The sequence below is a fragment of the Ochotona princeps genome, chromosome 3 (assembly GCF_030435755.1).
Source record: "Ochotona princeps isolate mOchPri1 chromosome 3, mOchPri1.hap1, whole genome shotgun sequence".
NCBI lineage: Eukaryota > Metazoa > Chordata > Mammalia > Lagomorpha > Ochotonidae > Ochotona > Ochotona princeps.
In genome coordinates, this window is record NC_080834.1 from 6,709,006 (window position 1) to 6,732,733 (window position 23,728).

General features: G+C 36.6%; 1 protein-coding gene across 1 annotated transcript; it reads right to left on the reverse strand.

The window, feature by feature from the left end:
• Window positions 1-639: 639 nt before the first annotated feature.
• Window positions 640-23,728, reverse strand: LOC105942475 (phospholipid scramblase 1-like). The gene is made up of 7 exons (XM_058661156.1): window positions 23,671-23,728; window positions 21,802-21,966; window positions 20,827-20,866; window positions 17,996-18,216; window positions 8,455-8,616; window positions 5,732-5,893; window positions 640-790 (listed from the first exon to the last, which is right to left on the reverse strand). The coding sequence occupies exons 2-7, from the start codon at window positions 21,892-21,894 to the stop codon at window positions 761-763; spliced, it is 708 nt and encodes a 235-aa protein (XP_058517139.1). The 5' UTR covers window positions 21,895-21,966; window positions 23,671-23,728; the 3' UTR covers window positions 640-760.

The following is a 23,728-nucleotide window of genomic DNA, read 5'->3' on the forward strand; positions in this document are numbered from 1 at the left end:
AACTGAAAGAAAATTTAGGAATCTGTATAGCACTGAAGACATTTTGCATATGGGTATAATGTAAATAACTGTGACTGGAAGATGGGCAGTGATATATGGGGGCACGAACATCCCATAATTTTTAGCAATGCATTTAAAAAGTTTAATCTATCTGCATATGTCCTGGATCTGATCTTAGATATGCAATTTGGTTTGACCAAATGGGACCTTTGTAAGTTTACTAGGGATAAAGCTTGGGATAAACATGAACATTTGAACTTGCCTTTTGTCTGGTTTTGTAAATATTCACCATGCAAAATGGCGACGTGACCTATTGTCCCTGTTGTTCCTGTCAACAGCCAGATACTGGATTGAAGCCATCTGGAATGGGACCCCCAAAAGCCCGTTAATTAACTGCACATGCATGAAGGATCAGCATGGACAGTCGACTCATGAGCTAAATACTGGGGTATTTCGAAGTGTTAGCGGAAAAATGAGTCACAAATTAGTTTATTATGGTGTAAAATAGCTTAAATCCATCCATGCATTTCTAAAATATGCAGTTTCTCTTAACTTCTTGGAGATGTCACACACATTTAAATTTTAACTTTCTGAATTTGGGTTAATTTATTACACAGAGAAAAATTTACATGGATCATCTCAGTGGCCACCATCTTTATTTAGATGTTTCAGTGACAGTTGTGTGATGACCGTGGCTGAGGCATGTCAGCACTTAATGACTTAACGTAAACACTTTTGTCATGGTCTTTCAGGCTGATTGTTAGGGCCAGAGTTCATAATACATGTAGTTCTAGAATGAAATTGAAAAGTTAATATAATTAGATCAGGTTAATAGTTGAAATACTATAGGCATTAAACATAAATACTGTGTTACCGTAATATAATGATAAAACTTATTAAAATTAGAATTCTAAAGAAAAACTGCATGAGGAACTGATTTTTAGAGGAATAAAAGTAACAATTGTTTGATAATGAATTTTATTTTAAAGGCCCATATTGAGCAGCAACTTATTGGATCTCATTTCATTTGTACATGTGTATATGTAAATATATATATACATTTATTTGCACTTGTATGTACATGTCTTTCATATATACTCATTGTGGAGAATTTGATTAAAAGAGAGAATGTTACAGTCTCAATCCATCCTAGATCTACTCTTCATATTTTCATTCAAAGTTCTGTAGTCGTATAAGTTGGTAGTATAACACGCTTACATGCCACCTTTTTGCTGTGTAAGATACCATGAGTGTTTATGTCATGAAATCTTCTGAAAACATTTAGTTTAAGCCATTAGTTCATTTGTTTCTATGATATGCTTGACAAACTTCTTAAAATTTTTGGCTGTTTTGCTATGTATTTCAATGAAGTTCATTACATGGTACATTTCTCCTTACAGATGATTCATAAAATTTTCTGTATCTTAAAGAATGTGAACTTTAAAGTTGAAAACTTCACTGATTATTTACTTGAGAGGGAGAGAGAGAGAGGAAGGAAGAGAGACAGAGAGATAAAGACAGGGGGTGAAAGGGAGAAAGAGAGAAGGGAGGAGAGAAGGAGTATGCCCACCTCCGGGTTCATTCTCGAAGTACCAACATAGTCTGCGCTATGCTATGCTGAAGGCAGGAGCCAACGTCGGCCGCTGTCTCCTGGGGTTTACATTGACAGGAAGTTAGAGTGAGGAGCAAGGGACTCAGTCCAAAAATATGCTAATCCAAAGTCCTGCAATTGTACAAATTGGTAGTATTTCTGTATATATAAAATACAGTGAAAAATGTAGAATGTACGTGTATGTATATATATATATATATATATATATATTCTCCCTTTCATGATTTTCAGATTACATTTTAGATAATCTACACAGTGTCATTGGGAATTTAGTATTTTTTCTCTTATTTATATCGAATTTCACCAGCATAAAAAAAAAATGATCCCCTGAACATATCCATAGCAAATGCTTTGAAAATGTATTACTTGCTTTTTAAATTCTAACATTTTGATTTGTTTGGAGGTGCAGAAGTTACAGTATTTGGGGTCTAGCCCGGTAGCCTAGCACCTAATGTCCTTGCATTACATATGCCGGGATCCCATATGGGCGCCGGTTCTAATCCAGGCAGCCCCATTTCCCATCCAGCTTCCTGCCTGTGTCCTGGGAAAGCAGTCAAGGATGGTCCAAACATTTGGGACCCTGAACCCTGTGTGGGGGACCCAGAAGAGGCTCTTGGCTGCTGGCTTCAGATCGGCTCAGCTCCGGCCACTGCGGCCACTTGGAGAGTAAATCATCGAATGAAAGATCTTGCTCTCTGTCTCTCCTCCTTTGTGCATATGTGCCTGTCCAACAAAAACTAAAAAAAAAAAAAAAAAAAAAAAAAAAGTATTTGAATTTACCAGTTAACCTCACTTTGTGATTTCTTTGCTGCCCCACTTGGAGAAACCTTTTTTACCACAAGGCTAGATACAGATGCTGCTTACTAAAGTTTTCACTTTTTCATACTTGAGCTCTTTACACATGTTCACATGTAAACTTGTAAATGTTTATTTCTATTAATGTGTACTTTACTTGATCAGATGCTCAAGTCGGAATTTTACTGGTTTTGTGACATTTGTTAAGACTTGCTCACTGTGAGATCAATTTTAATGACTAATGTTTATTCCAGAACCATGTATGCTGCCTAATTTTATTGTACAAACTTCTACATCTACCCTTTAAATCAACTCTTTTTTTTTTTTTTTCAAATTTAATTACCTGCGTACAGTGTTTGGTACAGAAGGTAATGCACTGGTTGGGATTACTCAAATTCTGTACTGAAGTGCCTCACTTCAAACCTCATGTCCAGTTCTGATTCCAGCTTTCCACTCATGTGTGCCCTGGGAAACAGCAGTGATGGCTCGAGCACGCGAGTCTGCCACTGGTGTGGGGGACAGAGCCGGGGTCCCCACAGGGAGCTGCAGCCTGGCCCTGGCTGCTGCGGGCATCGGGGCAGTGAGCACTTGACTGGAAGATCACCGTGCCCTTGCTTTCCATCTCTCTGCCTGTCAAATAAGTAAAACTAAAATAATACAATTAAGATAAGTTTACTAATGTTCTGCCTCCTACTTATTAAAAACTAAGACACATAGGTTAATGTCCTGCTACGGGATTTGTCTCTCTGATTTTTTAACATTCGTTTCTGTATTTTGAGGTTGTTAAGACAGGCACTCAAAGCCAAAATTTTGTACAATGCTTATTGGAATAGAACCATTAACGTCAAGCAGCTAATTTTGCTCTGTGCGTATAGTTTATTTTTAAATCGGGTTTTATGTATGTGGCACTTTTTCAGCTTTTCTAGCTTTCCTATGGGTTGATATTTTCCTATTATATTTTACATGGGTTTGTTTCATTCCATGGAGGGGGGGTCATTATTTGTTCCGGATAAATAACTTATTAACATTTCAATTTCCATTTTAATCATTTTTTCTGTGTTAATCGGTTAGTTTTAGTGCTTACATTTCTTGTGGCTATTTGCAAAGCTAACACAGAATGCATTGAATTGACATCTTGTTATACCTAATAGGTTATGTACTTAAAGCACTGAAAGTTTAATCTTTGTCCATCCCACTTTTTTCCCCTGGTTTTTCTGTCATTGGTTAGTTGGGTTGCTTGCTTATTTTTTAACATTTTCCCTATATTCCAGTGCAAGACCTATGTGATCTTTTTTGGTGTTTAAATTGTTATCCATGGAAAAAAAATTGTTATCCATGGAATTTTTACAGGTGAATTTCACTTACATCCAATTTCAGGGCGGTATTCTAATCTCCTCCTCACAGTTTATACACACGTTACTATTAGGTTCTTTGCTTCCCTTTAACGTCACCAAATCAGTTCCTTGCTACTATTTTAATTTTGGAATATATTTACAACTGTAGATATATTTAGCATTTTATTTGCTCTCAGACATATTGAATTTCAGATCATTTCAAGATCATGTTCCTTTTTCTGATGTATCACCCATAGAAATGACCTGTGGAGCGTGACACTTTTAATAAAATGTGTGTTTGTTTCAAGATAATCTTACAGAAAATAGAATTGGGGAATTAATTATTTTTAAATAGATTGACTATATTCTGTACTATTTCTGCTTTCTGCTGGGAGCTCTCACTCTGGTTGTGGACAAACTCTTTTCTTTCTGGTAGCTTAGTTTTCTGTTGCTTTGTTCTGACACAGTTGCTGAGATCTAACTACACACTTGGGATATGTTGTCCTCCATGAATAACTAAGTTTACATTTCTACGTATTATCTAATTTGTCCATCTTCTTTATTGAAAGCACTTAGCTTTCTTATTTCCATGTCGCTCAGTGCTGAGAATGAATTTCCTCAAATGGGCTTCTAGTTCGCCAGTTCTTTCTCAGCTGTGTCTTATTTTGTATTTAACCTTTTCTATTTAATCTTTCCCACATATTACCTTCATGGCCATGTGTGGCCTAACATTACATACTTACTTGGCCACTTATTGTCATTTAGAACTGCTTGGATTGTGAAGACAGCTTATTATGTTCATTTCGTTCTTGGACACAACCGTAATGAAGAATAACGTTCTATTTAAAATGTCTACCTGTATGTTCCAATTTGAATATTTATATCCTCTAAAAGTCAAATTTACACTGAATTCCATAACGGTAAGGGTGGAGCCATTGAGGTGATGGTTTAAGGGCTCCCCACCCCATGAATGGATGGATGAGTTTTTCTAAAGGGGCTGTTTTGCCTTTCTGTCCCTTGGCCAAGTGAAGGCATCCTATCCATCCGTTGTGAGGAACGCTGTGTTCATCACACCATCCTGGAAGCAGAGAACCTGTCTTTACTAGATGCCAAAGACCTGCTCCTTTGGTTGTCTTGGGTTTTCCAGTCTCCAGAACTATGAGAAATGCATTTGTGTCACTTTTCCATGACCTAGTCTTGGTATTCTGTTACAACAGCAGCAGTAGATAAAAACAAACTATGCTATCTTCATAGTTTTCAAACTAACAATACACTTTTTTCAATGAAATATGATTTTAAAAATTATTTTTTTTAAAAAAACCCTTACATTCTAAGAGATAAGTCACATAGAATAAATCACTTTGCTGGTGTTTTTAGTGGCAGTCTGATAAAATCAAGGCAAAGGACCGAAGCTTCAATGATCACATTGGCAGGATACTCTGTTTCCTCTGCAAGGTGACACTAAGTCCATAATACGATTGTAGGACTGAAGATGAAGTCAATAAGTGGAATTATTCCGGATAATTTGAGAAGAAATACTAGCAAAGATGTAGTGGCAATTTTCTACAATATAATTTTCAGCTAAATTTTCACAAAATAAAATGGATTTAAGGTTAAGATGCCTGCACCCCATAACAGAACTCCATCTATGACTCCCTACTGGCTTCCTATGGTTGAGCGCCCAGGAACACAGCTTTTGGGGGTACAAAATTTAGGTTCTGGCCACCAATGCTCAGATACTCCAATTGAGTTTCCAGCTTGCAAGAATGGCCATTGCCAAAAAACTCTGTTGGTCCACCTCTTTCTCTGTGCCTCTTAAATAAATAAACAAACAAACACCTTATACAGGTTAGCAGATGATTTTATGTGATCAATTGGGTCTTGTGGACTTTGGCAGAGCGTAGCAGCTGGTAGGAGCTCTGCCTGCCTCTGTTTCTGCCTGTTGAATAAATAACAGATATAAAATTAAAAAAAAGGAAAATCGACTTACAATGAGAAAGCTTGCCGCAAGTACCAATGCCTTAATTTTAACATCAAGATCAAATGGAAACTGGATCCCAAATTTACCAGTATCACTCAGTAGTCGCTTCACAACTGCAGGGCACTGTTTTGAAATATTTCCAATAGCTGTTTCCTCATCCAGAGACAATAGCTAAAAGGGGGAAACATAATGTTGGGAGAAAAAAAAAATCTCTAAAATTAAAAAAAAAAAAACATTTTGACATCAATTTTAGAAGATGAATAGGATGAGCTGTCATGAGACTCTGTAGCCTACAATTAACAGAATATACAACACAGACACATAGTAGCCTGGGAAAATATGTACAAGTTTTACCTACGAATGGATTTTCAATTTGTCTACAACTATTTGTGTGTTTCTTTGTGTATTACTCTCCTATATAGTCTCTAGTTCATGTATATAATTTGTTGAACTTCATTAGGAAAATCAATCTAACTCCAAACTAAAAGCTACTGGATTTTTAACTCCTATACTTTGTTAATTCTTTCCTAAGTGATACTGTCTACATCCTCCCACTTTTTCTCACCCCCTACTCACTTGTGCCCATCTGAACTGCCTATTGCATTATTTGTCGTACAAGTACCACTCATTCTTTCACTGTAAGAGATACTTACATAAATATAAGAAACCTGAGATACATTCCAATTGCTTTCAATGAGTGCCCTGAGACAAAACATTAAGTGTTGCTGTAAGAGCACAGTGGAGGGCCCGGTGCCGTGGCCTAGCAGCTAAAGTCCTAATCCCAGCAGCTCCACTTCCCATCCAGCTCCCTGCTTGTGGCCTGGGAAAGCAGTCAAGGATGGCCCAATCCTTTGGGATCGTGCACCTGCGTGGGAGAACTGGAGGAAATTCCTGGCTCCTGACTTTGGTTCGGCGCAGCACCGGCTGTTGCGGTCACTTGGGGAGTGAATCATCAGATGGAAGATCTTCCTCTCTGTCTCTCCTCCTCTATGTATATCTGACTTTGCAATAAAAATAAATAAATCTTAAAACCCACAGCAGCATCCCATCTAAGTGCCTGATTGAGTCCTGACTGCTCTGCTTCCTACCTGGCTGCCTGTTAATGCATCTGAGAGAAGCATTCTGATTGCCCAAGTACTCGGGCCTCCACCATCCATGTGAGACACCCAAGTGGAGCTTCTTGCTGCTGTCACCCATTTGGGGGATGAACCCATGAACGGAAGATATTTGTCTCTTTCCCTTTCCTCCCTGTAACTCTGCCTTTCAAGAAGATAAGTAAACTTTTAAGACAAACATACAAATAGCACTAAATGAGAAGGGCATACTTTTCGGAAAAATATCCACCACCACCTCCTGCCCCCACTGGTTTATGTAGTTAAAAGTAGGATTAGAGTAGGGCTGTGAGACAAGTCGCACAAAATCATTTTCCTCAGCTTAAATTTGTGATATTTGTTCATAATGGAATTTTGTCACTAATTTTGGCTTTTAAAAACGCTGTGTGTAGCGATCACTGCTGCCAATTGCTGATGGTTTGGGTGCTCCCTCGACTTTGCACCTGCCTTCCCCCAGTCCTTGTTCTATCACCTCCTGTTTTGACTCTCACCTACTTTATCTCTGTCCTCACTCTCACAGCAGAAGCATTTGAAGGATTGTGTACATTCTTGCACAAGACGACTTTCTGAGAAGACCATGCCTTCCCTTTCTTGTTCCTCACTTTGAAGTTTACACAAGAATGCCAACCTAAAAATTATTTTGGTTCAAACTTAGAATGACAGATATTTTCTGTATTAGAATAAAGTGGGATTTATTGTACCAAACTGTGATACACAGAGATAGAACATTGTGATTTGATGGCAGCAAAAAATGAGCTACAGTGGTTGATGCTTTCAGAGTTTCTAACTCAGGCGCTCTGTTACTTTGGCTTTCAACTAAAACTGACCTCTTTGTGCTCGTTTTATTATTTCTCAAACTAAACATGTTATTGCAACTAATTTGCTTAAGGATGTTTTGTCAGTGTAAATAGGTGATAGTCACACTTCATATTACTGAAACTATCTGACATAATCCTAGAGAACGGATTAAAACTAAGTAGCATAATAGGTTGTATGCAAATTTCTGAGTGGTCATTGTACATATTGAAAACACACAATGATGTAATTGATAAAAATTTGAAAGATATTTTCTTGAAATATGCCATCAGACCAATACAATGTTGCCTGTTGTATGGGAATCTTTAGATTCAGTTATATGTAGTAAGTTGTTCCATTTTATTAATTTTACTCAGTACCTGCATATTAGTAGTTATGACACAAATTATGGTTTAGATATTGGCCATAATTTGAAAACTAAATTAGTAAACATATCCACTTTTTAAAAAGTATGTATCTTACAAGAGTAGTATCACAATATGTGGCTTTTAATAACTATAAACATGCTATACTACAGTGATGTTCAATTTTCTCTTTTGATACTCTCTGAAATATTAAATACCAAACTTATACTTGTTAACTATAGACATAAAAGATAATATAAGCTACTCTATGAGTCATATGAATTTATAGTAATTAATTGAACACAGACATTGTAAATGAGTAATTTAGATTTTTTGAAAGGGCAAACAGAATATTGTTGTTTATTTTCCCTTAAAAACATTTACTACTTGTATGTATTATGAAATAAGACAAATACATAATTTTAACACAGTGGTTCTTAAAATGCTATGAATTACTTACATTAAAATTTAGATTCCTGACACAGCTGGAAATCAAACACGGTCCTCTGATTTTCATAATATCTTCCTTATTCTCGTTTTTTATTTTAAACTTTGGCAAAAATGGGTGGAAGGATTGACAAACATATCCAATTTTGTTGCCAGGTGGAGCCTCAACTTTCAGCTACAAAAGATTGGGAAGAGCAATATTGATCGAACGTGGTAGGTTGCATTTGTAATGCTGGTTTAATTCCATCCTACATCTCATCTGAAGTTTTGTATATTGGAACAGATTTACTGTCCTTAAGACATGTTTTATATCTGGAAATGGACATGTAAGTGAAGAACTCTGTTCTTTCATGTTAAAACACTTGTCTAAAGGCATACTGCTGCTTACCACTATTTGAAATATGGAAAAGCAACTAAAATCTCTGAAATATTGTGCATTTGAAAAAGTGGATTGAACCTGCATTAAATATAATTATTGCCCATATCAACGTCACTAAAGGAGAGATGAGAACTGTAAGCAGAACACAGCGGACAGCGATACACACATTTCTGTCGCTACCACGCATTTCTACCGCCTACAGCGCCACCCAGCTCTCACCCTGGTTTCCTGGCCATGGGTGCCATCTCCACTACAGGAATGCTCTCAATATTGGAACTGATGACAGTAACTGGGGAAAGATTTTAATCAGAGGTGATTCTACAGAGAGCACAGGGCTCTCAAGGCCAGAGAGAGTAACAAACACAATGTTTTCTGCCAGCACCCACCACTCCTCCATCCTCTCTGCTGGGGGGCATTTTCTTGCCAGGAAGGGGCCATAGCTACTCTTCACCTGCTCCAGGTAGGCAACCCTAACTACAGTAAAAGTCCCACAGTCCTCACTGACATTAAGTTCAGAGGAATTGTCTGGGATCTGAGCAACTGCTTTGATCCAAAGAAAATCCCTCTGTCCAAAAAGTGGAGGACCCAAACTGCTTACCAGTGCACTGCTAAATTCCACCTGTTTCAAGGGGAAGCTACTAGAAACCCTGAAACAACAAGGGCACCTTCCAGGGCAGGGAGCTGGTTGCTGTCAGTCTTGCCACCATGGCAAGTCTGGTCACAGGCCCTGGAGCTATACCTACTTGCTTTGTTTCACCTAGGAAAGCTTCCCATGGCTTCTTGGGGTTGGTCTGCAGCAGCAACTCATACATAATATCAAGGGACCAGACCAGAAGAAGCCCATTCTAATCCCAAAATGAAAGACATTTCTCAGAAAGAAAACTACAGACCATGTGATCTTGGTGAAAACAGATGCAATAATGCGTAACAAAGAATTAGCAAACTGAATCAAACTCTACAACAAAAGATGACACACACACACACACACACACCACTATCCAGAAGGATTTATCCCACCAGGATTTATGCAAGGGTAGTTCAACTTTCAAACATCAATAAATGCCATAAATCATATCAACCGAATGAAGAGCCAAAGCCATATGAGCATCTCAATATTTGTAGGAAAATCATTTGGTAAGACTGAAAGCCTTTAAATGATAAAAACTTTCCCCAAAGTCAGTGTAGAAGTAACATATCTCAAAATGGCATAGGCTATTTATGACAAATCAATGACCATTTTCATACTGATTGGGGAAAAGTTCTGATCTGGATCAAGTGAAAGATGCCCATACGTAAGAAAGATGTTCTACTTAGAGTAAAAACCCAAAGACTTAGCTTAAGAAGCATACGTAGAAATATGATGGCACACTTCAACTTTCATCTGTTGGTTATACAAAATGATGTTGAGAAGATTGAACAGCGCTGAAGTGAAGAGGCATAATAATTCTCTATATAATCTATCCGACTTGCCTATTTGTGATGAGATCTTAGAATGACAAGAAATTGCTGGAAATAGAATCTAAACAACACAATGGAAATTGTCTTTCGGATGTTCAAAACTTAAAGGTGAAGGTGGAAGAAGTGTGCATAAAGGTAAATTTCACAAAGAATAAAAACTCTGTATCTAACATTTCATGTTAAAACAAAAAGTTCTGTGCCCTGCACGGTGGCATATCATGAAAATCATCTGCCTGCCACACCTGTGTCCCATATGGGCACAGGTTCGTGTCCTGGTTACCCCACTTCTGATCCATCTTCCTGCTTGTAGCCTAGGAAAAAGGGAAGGATGGTCCAAGTCCTTGTGCTCCCACACGTATTTGGGACGCCCAAAAGAAACTCCTGGCTCCTGAGTCAATCTTTGGATTGATTCAGCTCTGACCATTCAGGGAGTGAATCACTGGAGGGAAGACCTCTCTTCTCTGTGAAATCTGCCTTTCAAATAAAAACAAAGAGAGCTTTTAAAAATTTCCAAAACTAATCAGTATGGAGAATATTCAGACAATTCAAAATCAACATACCGTATGATCCAGCAATAGCACTCCTAGGAATATATCCAGAACACTTGTTTTATGAGAAACCAACATGCACTCCTATGTTCATAGCAGCACAATCAGTAATTGCAAAAACATGGAAGCAGCCAAAATGCCCATCAACAGAGGATTGGATAAGAAAGCTATGGTTCATCTACTCCATGGAATACTACTCAGCTATTAAAAAAAAACAAAATGCAGTTCTTTGTGGCCAAATGGGCCAAACTGGAAACCATAATGCTAAGGGAAATGAGCCAATCCCAAAAGGTTAAATACCACATGTTTGCCTTAATTTAAGATGATATGATGTTATGTATAACATGTTATGTTATGAATGTTATATGTTGTGTATAAACTAAAATTGAAATGTCAATGAGGTGGTCACAGAAGGTGGCTAGGAACTCGCATTTACTTTTAACATATTGGTTACTCATTACTATGTCAATTAATTCCATAATGATGTAAATTTTTGCTGATGGTATGTTGGAGCTTTCAATTGACTGGGATGATACTCTGCTGGCTCTGTCTTCAGACCAGAAAGGGTATACCTAAGAAGCCGTTGAACTTGACTGGACAATAAGATGCTGGACTCTATGTTTGGTATATGCTTGCAATGGGGGAATCTCAACTGAACTTGAACTGTGGTTATGCAACAAGGTGGAGGAATCCACCATGGTGGGAGGGTTTGGGGAGGGGTGGGGAGAACCCAAGTACCTATGAAACTGTGTCACATAATACAATGTAATTAATGAATTAAAAATAATAAAAAAAAGTGAAAAAAAATTCCAAAACTATGTCCAGTAAAAGGAGTCTTGCAAAAATATATTTAAAAACATGCAAATTTGGGCAATGAAAAAGAATTGTTGTTGAGTCAATATTGATGCTAATATAGTGTGATATTGTACTAAAAACAGAATAATGTTCAATTAATGATGCTAGCAAAGAAAAGTTACCTGCTTTCAAATAATGCAAATTCTACCTAACATGATATTTAAATATCTTAAAGCAACTGATAGCACGAATAAGCAGTGTGAACCAAAAGTAGAAAATTTAGAAATAAAGTCATGAGGAATGAAATGAAGAAAAAAATCAAAGTGAGTTTGAAGACATTAACAACAACAACAACAAAAGCCCTAGGAAAATAAGAAAAATCAGTTAAGAATTGAAAACACAGTATCTAAAAGAAACTCAAGTGCAAAGTAACACTGCAAGAATTATAATAAAATAGGATATAGAAGAAAATCCAGTATATTTTAAATAAAAATCCTTGAAGAAGAAAAATAAAGCATTGGATTAGAATAAATACTGAAATTGTCAATGTAATAGGTTTTTAATTTAAAAAATAGTTTTATCAAGTCAACTCATATTCCAAAACAAAACCAACTTAAAAATTAAAAGGGAGCCACTGTGGTGTCTCAACTGGCTAATCCTCCGTCTGTGAGCACCAGCACCCCATATGGGCGCCAGTTCATGTCCCAGTTACTCCACTTCCTATCCAGCTCCCTGTAGTAGAGGATGGCCTAAAGCCTTGCGACCCAGCACCCACATGAGAAGCCTGGTGAAGTCCTCGCTCTGTATTGGATGGCTACAGATAGGCTCAGCTCCAGCCACTGTGACCATCTGGGGAGAGACCCACCAGATGGAAGATCTTCCTGTGTAGATCAGTAGATCTGCCTTTCCAATAAACATAAATAAATCTTTAGAAAACATTTTTAAAAATTGTAAGTTTATTCAAACCCACCAAGTCAATTATAAGGATGAAAATCATGTGTTCTTTTTTTAATTTGGGTCACATTACAAAGAGAAATAGACTATTCTTATTGTGTGTGGTCTACAGGCTTGGTTACTTGGAATTATCCCAAGTAACCTGGTGCATGTATATGTAGTGACATTATTTATTGGGGGAACAAAATCAAACTAGCAACATTTAGTTATCTACACTGTATGCTAAAACGCAGGTTAACATAAGTTCAAGGAAAGAAAATATGATCCAAGCAATTTATATTCAATGCAGCTAATGTTTAACATAAAGGTTATGAGCAAATTGTTATTACTCTGAAAAAGTTCTGGAAGTATCTTTGCTTTGAGCATCTACTAGCACATGTATCTAGTTGGGAGGTAATAAAAAAGCAAGGTAAATAGTCAGTTGTTGGAACTAAAGGATGAAAATTACATGGACAAAATCCTAAATAATGACCACATTTGTAACAATGTGCAGCAGTATAGATAGTGAAAGTACAGGGAGTGGATGTTCGGGGAAATTGTGAAAACCATATAAAATAATTATGCTAGCAATTTGGTTATCAAAATAATGGAATGAGAATGGAGTTAACTTTCAGAAATTATTCTGAAGATACACTTGAAGTAAGGAAAAGAGAAAGAAACTGATGATGGCTGAGTTGCACATTATATATGGCTTCTTATTTGAAAGCTGGTGCCAGTTGGTGTTATGAGTCCTTGTGAAAACATCAGTAGAAACTTGATATTATTGTGGGAAAATGAGAGAACCTGTGTTGAGGTAACCACTGCTAGTAGAAAATCCCGAGGAGACAGCCAGAGAAAGGCAACCACAATGTATGGTTATATTCTTTCAAAAGTTCTTGTTTATTCCTGAACTGCACACTGAGTACACTTAAAAATAAAACTGCTAAAAAGAAATTTTGATTGCTGCATTTATGGAGAATTTGCAGCTTAAGTTGACCCAAATTGTCTTTTTAACAAATGAATCAAGAGAGGTCAGAATTCCACAACACAACCCTTAGTCTCTACAATAGGTTATTCCAGGCATCTACAGTGACCTTGAAAACTACTAAGAACAGTAAAATGAGACTCAAACTTTAGAGAAAAGTTATTCAATGATAACAACATTTGAACTGGGAGATGAGGCAATTGCCCTAATTATGAATGAAATATGTTCATCATAAAAAAAGAAGAGAAAGATGTCATAGCACAGAAACCAAAACTTAAGAATTTGATGCAGTGATTACCATAATGCTTAGAACAATCACACCCCTGTGTGACTGTAGCACCTGAGTTCAATTCCTGATGCTGGCTGCTGAGTTTAGTACAAATCAAAGCCACAATGAGGTTTTACCTCACACCAGTTAAAATGGTTATCACCCCAATATCAAAAACCAATGAAAGCTGGTGAAAACATGAAGAAAAAAATGTACCTTAATTACATTGCTGCTGGGAATGGAAACAAGAAAGATTGCTATGGAAGACAGTATGGGAATTCCTCAAAAATCTGAAAATAGATTTACAATAAGACCTAGCCATCCTACTCCTAAGAATTTACTCAAAGAAAATGAAATCAGAATATGGAATTATCTGTATCCTCTTATTTATACCAATTCAATTAACAGTAGCTAAGATATTAAATAAACCCAGATATCCACCAATGAATGACTGGATACAAAATGCGATATATGTAATGAAATCCCATCTTTACAGCAAAATGAATGTAACTGAAGACCATACAATTAGTGAAATATACTAGTCATTGCAAAAATCAGTTTCCTCTATACAAACGAAAATAATCTCCATGGTTGATGGGAATGTTAAGAAATAAAGCCACTGTGCAAAATACTGTGGAGATTATTTTCGTTTGTATAGAGGAAACTGGTTTCATACAAACATGTCTTAAGGACATAATATGTCCTGTCCTATCCCCTCTTCTCTTTTATCTTGTAATTTTTGTGATGACATATTTTGAAGTTACTTTACAATCAGAATTTAATCCACCATTAAATAAATAATTCAATGAGTAGTGAGTAGAAAAAACACTATTCTTCATGAATATACATGAGCTATAAATGATAATCAAGTCTCAAAATGTCCGTTTCGCTTGTATACTTTTTCTTTCTATATATGAGTTACCACAAATCAGAACAAATATGAAATCTGTCTTCCTTGGCCCATGGAATTGGGCCATCCTTCGCTGCTCTGCCAGTCCATAAACGGAGAGTTGAATTGGAATTAGAGTAGATGGCACATGAACTGATTTCCGTATGAGATGCTGGTGCTTACAGGAAAAGGGTTTGCTGGCTGAGCTCCTGCACCAGCCCACCATGCTCTTTTCATTATTATTCCTTTGTAAGTATGCTTTGAAGTCAGATATTGTGATGCTTATAGCTTGATTTTTTTTTTTATGAAACAGTTCCATAGGCTCAGGGATTTGCCCCCCCCCTCCTCTAGCCCCGTTCCTCTTTATAGCTTGATTTTCTTGTTCAGTATCATTTTGGCTATTCTGGGCCTTTTGTGATTCTATATGAATTTTCTAATAACTTTTGCTAATTCTGTAAAGAATTGGTATTTCGATAGAGATTGAGTTGAATCCTTAATTGTTTTAGGCATTATAACAATTTTAACAAAACTTCTGACTCATAAATAAGGCATATTTTTCCATTTTTGTGCATCCTTGATGAGTTCTTCATCAGTGTTTGATAATCTTCATGGTAGATTTGTCCATATTTTGTTTAAATTGATTCCTAAATATTTTATTTTGTGGCTAGTTTGAACGGAATTTCTTAATTTCTTTTTTCTATGAACTCATCATTAACACAACTGTTTTTGCATCTGATCAATTATGTCAAAAGCAGTTATTTGATGGTTGAAAGTCAGAGGGAACAGAGTGAGCGTGAGAGCAAGGGATACGGGAAGCTCTTCCATCCGTGGTTTATCCCACAGATTTCCCCCAAAGTAGGCTCTGAGTCAGGCTGAGGATGAGCCAGGACTTCCTTCTTTATCTCCCACATAGCAGGTGGAGGCACAGGCCCTTAGACCATCTGCTCCCTTCCCGGTACACTACATGAAGCTAGACGGGAAATGGAGTAGTCAGGGCTAGAACTCTCAGATTTGGAATGTCACATATCGCCCCCCCCTTCTTTCCTACTTATATTCAACATTACACCTGCACGTGAGTTTCCAATCAGCCACAAAAGGCCACAAATAAATCTGTGCATATACACATTCTTACACACAAAAAAGCACACAGATAGCAAAACCAGAAAATGTTGTTTTTCATATTACGTAACTATATAAAAACCTTAAGAAATCTGCTTAAAAGCTACTAAAATTCATGTGATCATGACAATGTCAAAGAATATAGGGCCAATATACAATGTTAAATTCTATGCACAAATACCAAATAGAAAAATAAATTTATATTATTATAAATTTATCTAGAAACATGAAGTATCTTAAAATACATCTCCAACTGAATATGTGAAACACCTAAGCACTGAAGATGAGCAGTCATTAGTGGGAATTATTAAGGATCTAAGTACAAAGAGAAGTATACAAGTGTCACTGAACATAACATTCCTTGTTCCCTTGAACTATCTTGTTACCTTCTTTCTTTTTTTAAAGTTGTAGTTGTTTTCAAGGAAGAATGACATAGAGGAAAGAGATTGTCCATTCACTGGCTTTCGAGTCTGTCTCTTCCATTTTCCCATTGATGCGTGTATGTATATATATATATATATATATATATATATATATATATATATACACTTCCACAAGTACTGGCACACACACACACGAGAGAGAGAGAGAGAGAGAGAGAGAGAGAGAGAGAGAGAGAGAGAGAAAGAGAGAGAGAGAGACTGAATGAATATTGGAGGTATGCATGCATGAATGTGTGAACCGCTAAGTGGATGAATACTAGATGTTTGGGTAGATGAACAGATACATAGATAGATACTAGGGAGATAAATACTAGATAGATAGATAGATAGATAGATAGATAGATAGATAGATAGATAGAGAGAGAGATATCCAAAATGAAATAAGCCCCAGCCCATGGCTCTTATCTCTTTTGTTTTCTCTACCTGCTTGGCTGAGTGCATTCTTGGATGGATCTCTGTGGCCTCATCCCAGCTATATTCTCTAGGACATATAAGATCAGTACATGTGTTTCTGTTTCTCTCCTGTGTCCTTCCTCGTGGCTACACTTGACTTACTATGGTATGAAACAATACAAACTGGGGCCCGGCGGCGTGGCCTGACGGCTAAAGTCCTCGCCTTGGACGCCCCTGAATCCCATATGGGCGCTGGTTCTAATCCCGGCAGCTCCACTTCCCATCCAGCTCCCTGCTTGTGGCCTGGGAAAGCAGTTGAGGACGGCCCAAAGCTTTGGGACCCTGCACCCGCGTGGGAGACCTGGAGGAGGTTCCTGGTTCCCGGCTTCGGATCAGCGCGCACCGGCCGTTGCGGCTCACTTGGGGAGTGAATCATTGCATGGAAGATCTTTCTCTCTGTCTCTCCTCATCTCTGTATATACAGCTTTTCAATAATAATAAATCTTAAAAAAAAAAAAAAAAGAATGGGGCTCGGCAGCGTGGCCTAGTGGCTAAGGTCCTCGCCTTGACCCCATATGGCCGCTGATTCTAATCCCTGTGGCTCCACTTCCTCTCTGTCTCTCCTCCTCTCAGTATATCTGACTTTGTAATAAAAATAAAATAAATCTTAAAAAAAAAGAAAGAATACAAACTGTACTAAAGAAGCCTTCCAGAAACTATGCAATTGAGACATTGTAAACTGTCATTTATACAGATCATCAACAAGCACAGGTCAAAATAAAATATTGAATAGAAAATATCTTATAAATATGATTCTTGAAAAAAAGCACATGTGTGATATACGAATCTCAGGCTACATGGGGTGAACATTTAGGGCGCTCAAGCGTTTTCATTCTAGACAAGCCTTGGTAGCCAAGCTGAGCCTCTGAAATTTTTATTTTTTAATTAATTTACTTATTTTATTGGAAAGACAGTTATTCAGAGATGAGACACAGAGAGAAAGATCTTCCACCCACTTGGTTCACTCCACAAGTAGCCACAATGACCTGAGCTGAGCTGATCCAAAGCCAGGAGCATCGGGGGCTCCCACGTGGGTTCAAGGTCCCAAATATTTTGGTCATTCTCAACTGTTTTCACAGACCACAAGCAGGGAGATGGATGCGATGTAGAGCAGTCGGAACAGGAACCAACACCCATGAAGGATCCTGTCACAAGCAAAGCGAGCACGTTAGCTGCTAGGCTAGTGTGTTGGGCCATGGAATTCTTCCTACTGCCTAGTATCAGGGCTTTCTTGAGGAACTTAAATATATTTGAGATCATGTACAATTAATAATGTTTACTGACCTTTTGTAAGCAGCAGCGACTCAAGCAACAGCTACATCTCAGAGCCTTATGGATAGTAATAACATCTTGGCCTAAATTATCATAAATTGTCATAGTAAAAGGTCTTGTTGCTCCACAAAAATTCTGGATGAACCAATTGGTTTTCTCTTCTGCAAAATAGAGCCTGTGTCCTTGATTATTCATGACTTCATATGTTTTATTAATTTCCAAGTGACTGAGTACTGAAGAATAAAACAATGTAATAATTTGTTAGCCTTACTAATGCAAATCTTATACATTACACACCAACTGACTGTTAAATATGGAATGTAGGTTGGATAATAAACTGCTCTAAGTTACTTGCCTTCATGTATCTCCATGTTCTCATATAGAGCAAGGCAGGAGATGAACTAGGTGTTACTCTCTTATTGTTTTTATTCCTAAAATTTTGCAGAAATCTCTTTTGTGTTATTTTGAATTTCAGAGAAGATAACCAAGATGACTATTATTAAATGTCACTGTTCCTCATCTTTTTCTTCCAATAGGAAATAAAGAAGATGTAATTAGAATTTAATCGAAAAAATAAAAGGTAATAATTAAATCTAACTCTTTTGCATGCAAAAGAAATGTTATGTTTTTTTCTAATAATTTTATTCAGTGATTATACAAACAAATTCTAAAATTAAAAAGAAAATTAGGGGCCCGGAGGCGTGGCCTAGCGGCTAAAGTCCTCGCCTTGAACGCCCCTGAATCCCATATGGGCGCCGGTTCTAATCCCAGCAGCTCCACTTCCCATCCAGCTCCCTGCTTGTGGCCTGGGAAAGCAGTCGAGGACGGCCCAATGCCTTGGGACACTGCACCCGCGTGGGAGACCCGGAAGAGGTTCCAGGTTCCGGGCTTCGGATCGGCGCAGCACGGGCCCGTTGCGGCTCACTTGGGGAGTGAAACATCGGATGAAAGATCTTCCTCTCTGTCTCTCCTCCTCTCTGTATATCCGGCTTTCCAATAAAAATGAGTAAATCTTTAAAAAAAATTAGGCACCAGGTACTCACTACTGCACCATTCAGAATGGAAAGAACACAGTGGAAGAAAAGTATGTGTCCAATAAAAAGTAATGCTCTGTTTCCTGAGCTTGAAAATTACTGTGTGGCTGTTCACATTCTGCAGTGTTAGGATAAGAAGGCTAAAAATTAAAAAGGAAAAGATACAAAATGAACAATGATTAAAGTGATATTTTTGAAATCTCATTAAAATGGGAGCCTGAGCTAGCCTGTGGAAGAAATAGCTGTGCTTGGGTGGCCCAGTAGAGTGCTTTTGGAATCTTTTCACATGTTTTTAATGGGTAAATGTCATTCCAATAACACAAGATTCAATTTATAGCTTTTCTTTGTGATAGACAAGCATGGATTTTCCTCACTGATGATTTAATGGCCATATGAATGCAACTTTTATTTTGTGCCAGTACATTTTAAAGGTACATATTTTTATTAGATATTGAAATCTAAATCATGATTCAGAACTTACGAAATTATTTTTGAAAATCCTTTTAGAATTCATTTATTTTTATGAGTAATAATCGCACATGCTTAGCACAAAATTTTAAATTCCAGAAGAATATAAAAGGAAAAGTGACTTTTCTTTCTACCCATATCCCATATTCCCCTTCACCTACAATTTCATTTATATCTCATAGAAATATTATAAGCATGCACAAAATCTCTTCATAATTTAAACACACACCCGGATATCTTCTATTAATTCTTACCAACGTAGTGGAAACATTGTTAATTACAAAGAGCTTAGTGTGGATGATAGCAACACACTTTGGGCTTTACTTATTTGGGGATTCTGTGATGGAGGCTGGGAATTTCAATCTCTCCCATATTCTCAGGTGATGAGTTTGTTCCCCTTCTAGGGACCACACTTTGAGAATCACCGGTTTGGAAAATTAGTTTCTTCTGTGTAAGTGTTTAGATTATTTTCCCTCTACACCCATGACTTCTTAAGTTATGAGTAACTGCTGTTGTCTTTCTCCTTTGAATTCTCACAGCTAGCTTTTACCTTTCCCATGACTTTCATAACTTATTAATAGTTTATTTAAGCATATTAGCACCTCACACTTAAGGGAAAGCCCTACACAGTAAGCCCCAATCAAAATCTTTGAGTCATTGGGTACCTGCAATGAACAAGACATGTAAGGAATGAGGACTCTTCCAGAAAATATACATTTTTTTGTGAAATGAAGCGAGAAACACACAGAACATGTTCTTCCATAATATTACTAGGTATAAAAGCTTTTGTGAGTTAAATGAAACTATAAATGGCCTATTATAATAATGGAACCACTAGTATACACAAGGAAGCTCATCAATTATAGTAACATGATTTCAAAATGAAAGCCATCTTTTATGTACATGCATTCCAGCTTCACAGCCATGAGAGAAGCACTTGTACTCTGTTAGCATAGGTGATGGAACTCTAAAAGACAGCTTGATTTCCCAGCTTGGAGAGAAGAATTGCTGAGAAACTTTTCTACTGGCAGAATTCCTGAGGAATCTGGAAGCTGAAATGCCTGTATTTGAGGAATTCAGGATGCAAAACCACTTCAGGAGTGAAATCTGTGTTTAGCAAAGCTGATAGGATAGAACAGATTCTGTTAGCATGACCACGGAGGCCGGGTCTTTTTGCTTTCGCACAAGAAGAAAACTGATGCATTGGTTGTCACATTGTCTGAGGACCCTGTGGACATGCTCTTTAGGCTTGCATGGTCTGGTTTTCTTCAGACAAAAGACTCAACTAAACCAAACAAGTAATATTCTCAGCAACTGATATATCAGTATTTTGGTACATACCTTCCATATCAAAACGTTGGCACACTACTAACTGATTCACCTATTAGAATAGAAAATAAAAATGGTTGATATGAAGTAGTCAAAGTAAATTTAAAGAGCATATCAACATGAACAAATACATTTGAAGTGTCTAAAATAAATAACCCATTAGCTACATCTCTGCTTTCTATCCTCTAATATATAATATGCTATACTAATCTAACATTACATTTTAGTATTTTATCATAGAAATTAAAATATATAATTATTAATCTGTAAATTGATTCATCACTTTGGTAATTAACTTAACATTTAGATTTATATAAATTGTAAATACCATCATTAGCTTTTTGAGATTCAAGGAGAAATAACTGCAGCATAAATTCAAATAAAGTTGTTAGTATAGCTTTTATCAAATTCTAAACATCTGATTTATGTCATTATTTGAGACCAAATTGTAGCTCAGTTTTAAATGTCAAACATAGTTTCAAGAAGCGGCACTCATGTTTAATTTTCAAATGCTACAAAATAGGATGTGGCTAATATTCACATAAATTTGAATTGTCAAAGTTAATGATTCTGAGACAGTACTACAAGAAATTTAGTCGTAACAGATAGCATAAACAAATTGACAGTTTATTCTTACAACGTCTGGTTCAGAACAGAAGACATTTTCTGACTAATTTTCATTTTTTGTGGTCCCATTTCAGACAACATGAAAATTACTAAAGCAAATGTTAAAGTACATTCTTAAAATTGAATTACCTCTTTCAATAAGTCAATGTTTCTTTTTAAAATGGACTTCCTAGGAAATAAACTTGTGAATACCCATATTGTGTATTTAAAATACTTACTGCCTCAGTCAAAACTGAAGATGTTAAACAATGTCAAAGTTACAATATTTTGATCAAAAGCAAAATGTTTTAAAGAAAATTAAAAATTCTGAAACATATGAGTTCATATTATCATGGACCAAGTAAGCATGAATTTTCTTACCTTGTCCAAATGTTCTAATCCCGGAGGGCAATAGCCAGTATTGTTTGGTGTACACATCCGTTGTGTTGTGGGATGCAAATCATGCAAAGCCATAACACAGATACCATAAAAGTTCTAGGGCATCAGGTTGCACAGGTTTACTGCTGTTGTCTTTCAAACATAATGCTATAGAAACAAGAATCAATTTCATCTTCAGGCTTGGGTTTTTTTTTCTTTATTTTGTGGAATAAATATCAACCATACTCAAATTTTTATTTTCTTTCCCATGGAAATATTTGTGACTTTATATATCAAATCTGTTTCTCAACTAAAACCAAAAAATAAATCTTGGGAATACATGAAACTCTAGATTTCTCTACCATAATTAGCTTAAGTGTTAATAGTTAAACACATTTCTGTATGGCATTCATCTAATACAGAGATTAAATTTTAATGTTTCAGAATCATTTTAAATGATTGGATAAATTTCTCCTCTCTTCTTCTCATTTCAGCAGTCTTGGGGGAAAAAGTGTCATGGTGAACATGGGGACGTTTTATGCTCACTGAAGATCAGAAAAAAAATCAAGTGTAGTTTAAGGAGATAATTCAGAGTATCAAAGATATGGACTCAGCCAGATAGCTTGGGTAAGAAAATGTACATACCCACAATGGAATACTACTCAACCATAAAAAAGACTGGAATCCTGTCTTTTGTAACAAAATGAATGCTGCTAGAAGCCATTTTGCTTGGTTAAAAAAAAAAAAAGGAGGACTGTCTCAAAAGCACAAATACTATATGCTTTGCTATGTGTCAGTTAAGATAATAGCAAAAAAAAGCATAGCAATTAATTGCTGACTTTGGGATATGATTATCTTTCACAGCTGCTTATAGTCTTATGGAATTAGGGTCTTTCTACTTTTTACTTGTTCAAAGTTTGGTCTGTCACAAATTAAGCCTGAAGCTATATAGTGGATTAAAATTATGTCTTAGCAAACACTGATAAAGAGGACAAGGATGAAGAGGGCTTGGGTGTAGTTAGGGGACGTGTAGTTGTCTTCTTAGGACTGCACATACAGAATGCATAAATTTTGTTTTCTTCATATTAATAAAACATTTTTAAAGGAAACTATATATAATGAGATATACATATATATATATGTATATTTAAAGAAGAGTGCAATTTAAAATGTTTTGCATTCCAAAGATCTGAGCTGTAAGGTAAAGGTGATGTAAAGAAAAATGAAGAACAGGTAAACTTGTGACAATATGAAATTTGAAGCTGGTTTAGTATGAGGAACCAAGTATCTATACATAAGGCTAAAATGCTGCTTTGTCTCCTAGATTTAATAATGGAAGAGTTATAAAGAAAACCCACTCCCCCAAAAGAGGAAAAGGAGCAGCATTTGTAGTGAGTCATGTGATAGGAGGGGCCACGGGGGGAAGAAAAATGTATCAGGATGGGAAGGAGCAGCATAGATTCACACAAATTTTATATTTCATGCAATTATAAGTTGAAAAGAAGATGAAAATAGATTTTCTTATTCTACAAATATTATTTTCTCCAGTTTCTGGATAAAAGCATAAGGATTTTTTTATCATACTTTACAAACTGAAACCTGGATGAAACATTCCACATCCTGTATGACTTAGAATCAAGTCATCGTCTAAGAAAAGACAGCAAAATCTTCTCATAGCGGATCAGAACAAAGAAATAGAAACAAAGCTTTGGATATTTTAACCCGAATATTCCAATTTCTTTACATAAGTTAGAAAAAAATGTCAATTTGATGGGTTGAGAAGGGGCCATAAAAATAAACAAAGGGGAGAAGCCAGTGGTACGAGCAAGGTAGAGTACATTGGTCTCTGCAAAGCACATGTGGAACAGCTACCTTGGATGTCAGTTTGAAGAAGCTTGCTTCTGGCCCAAATACCACATCTCCCAGTTGC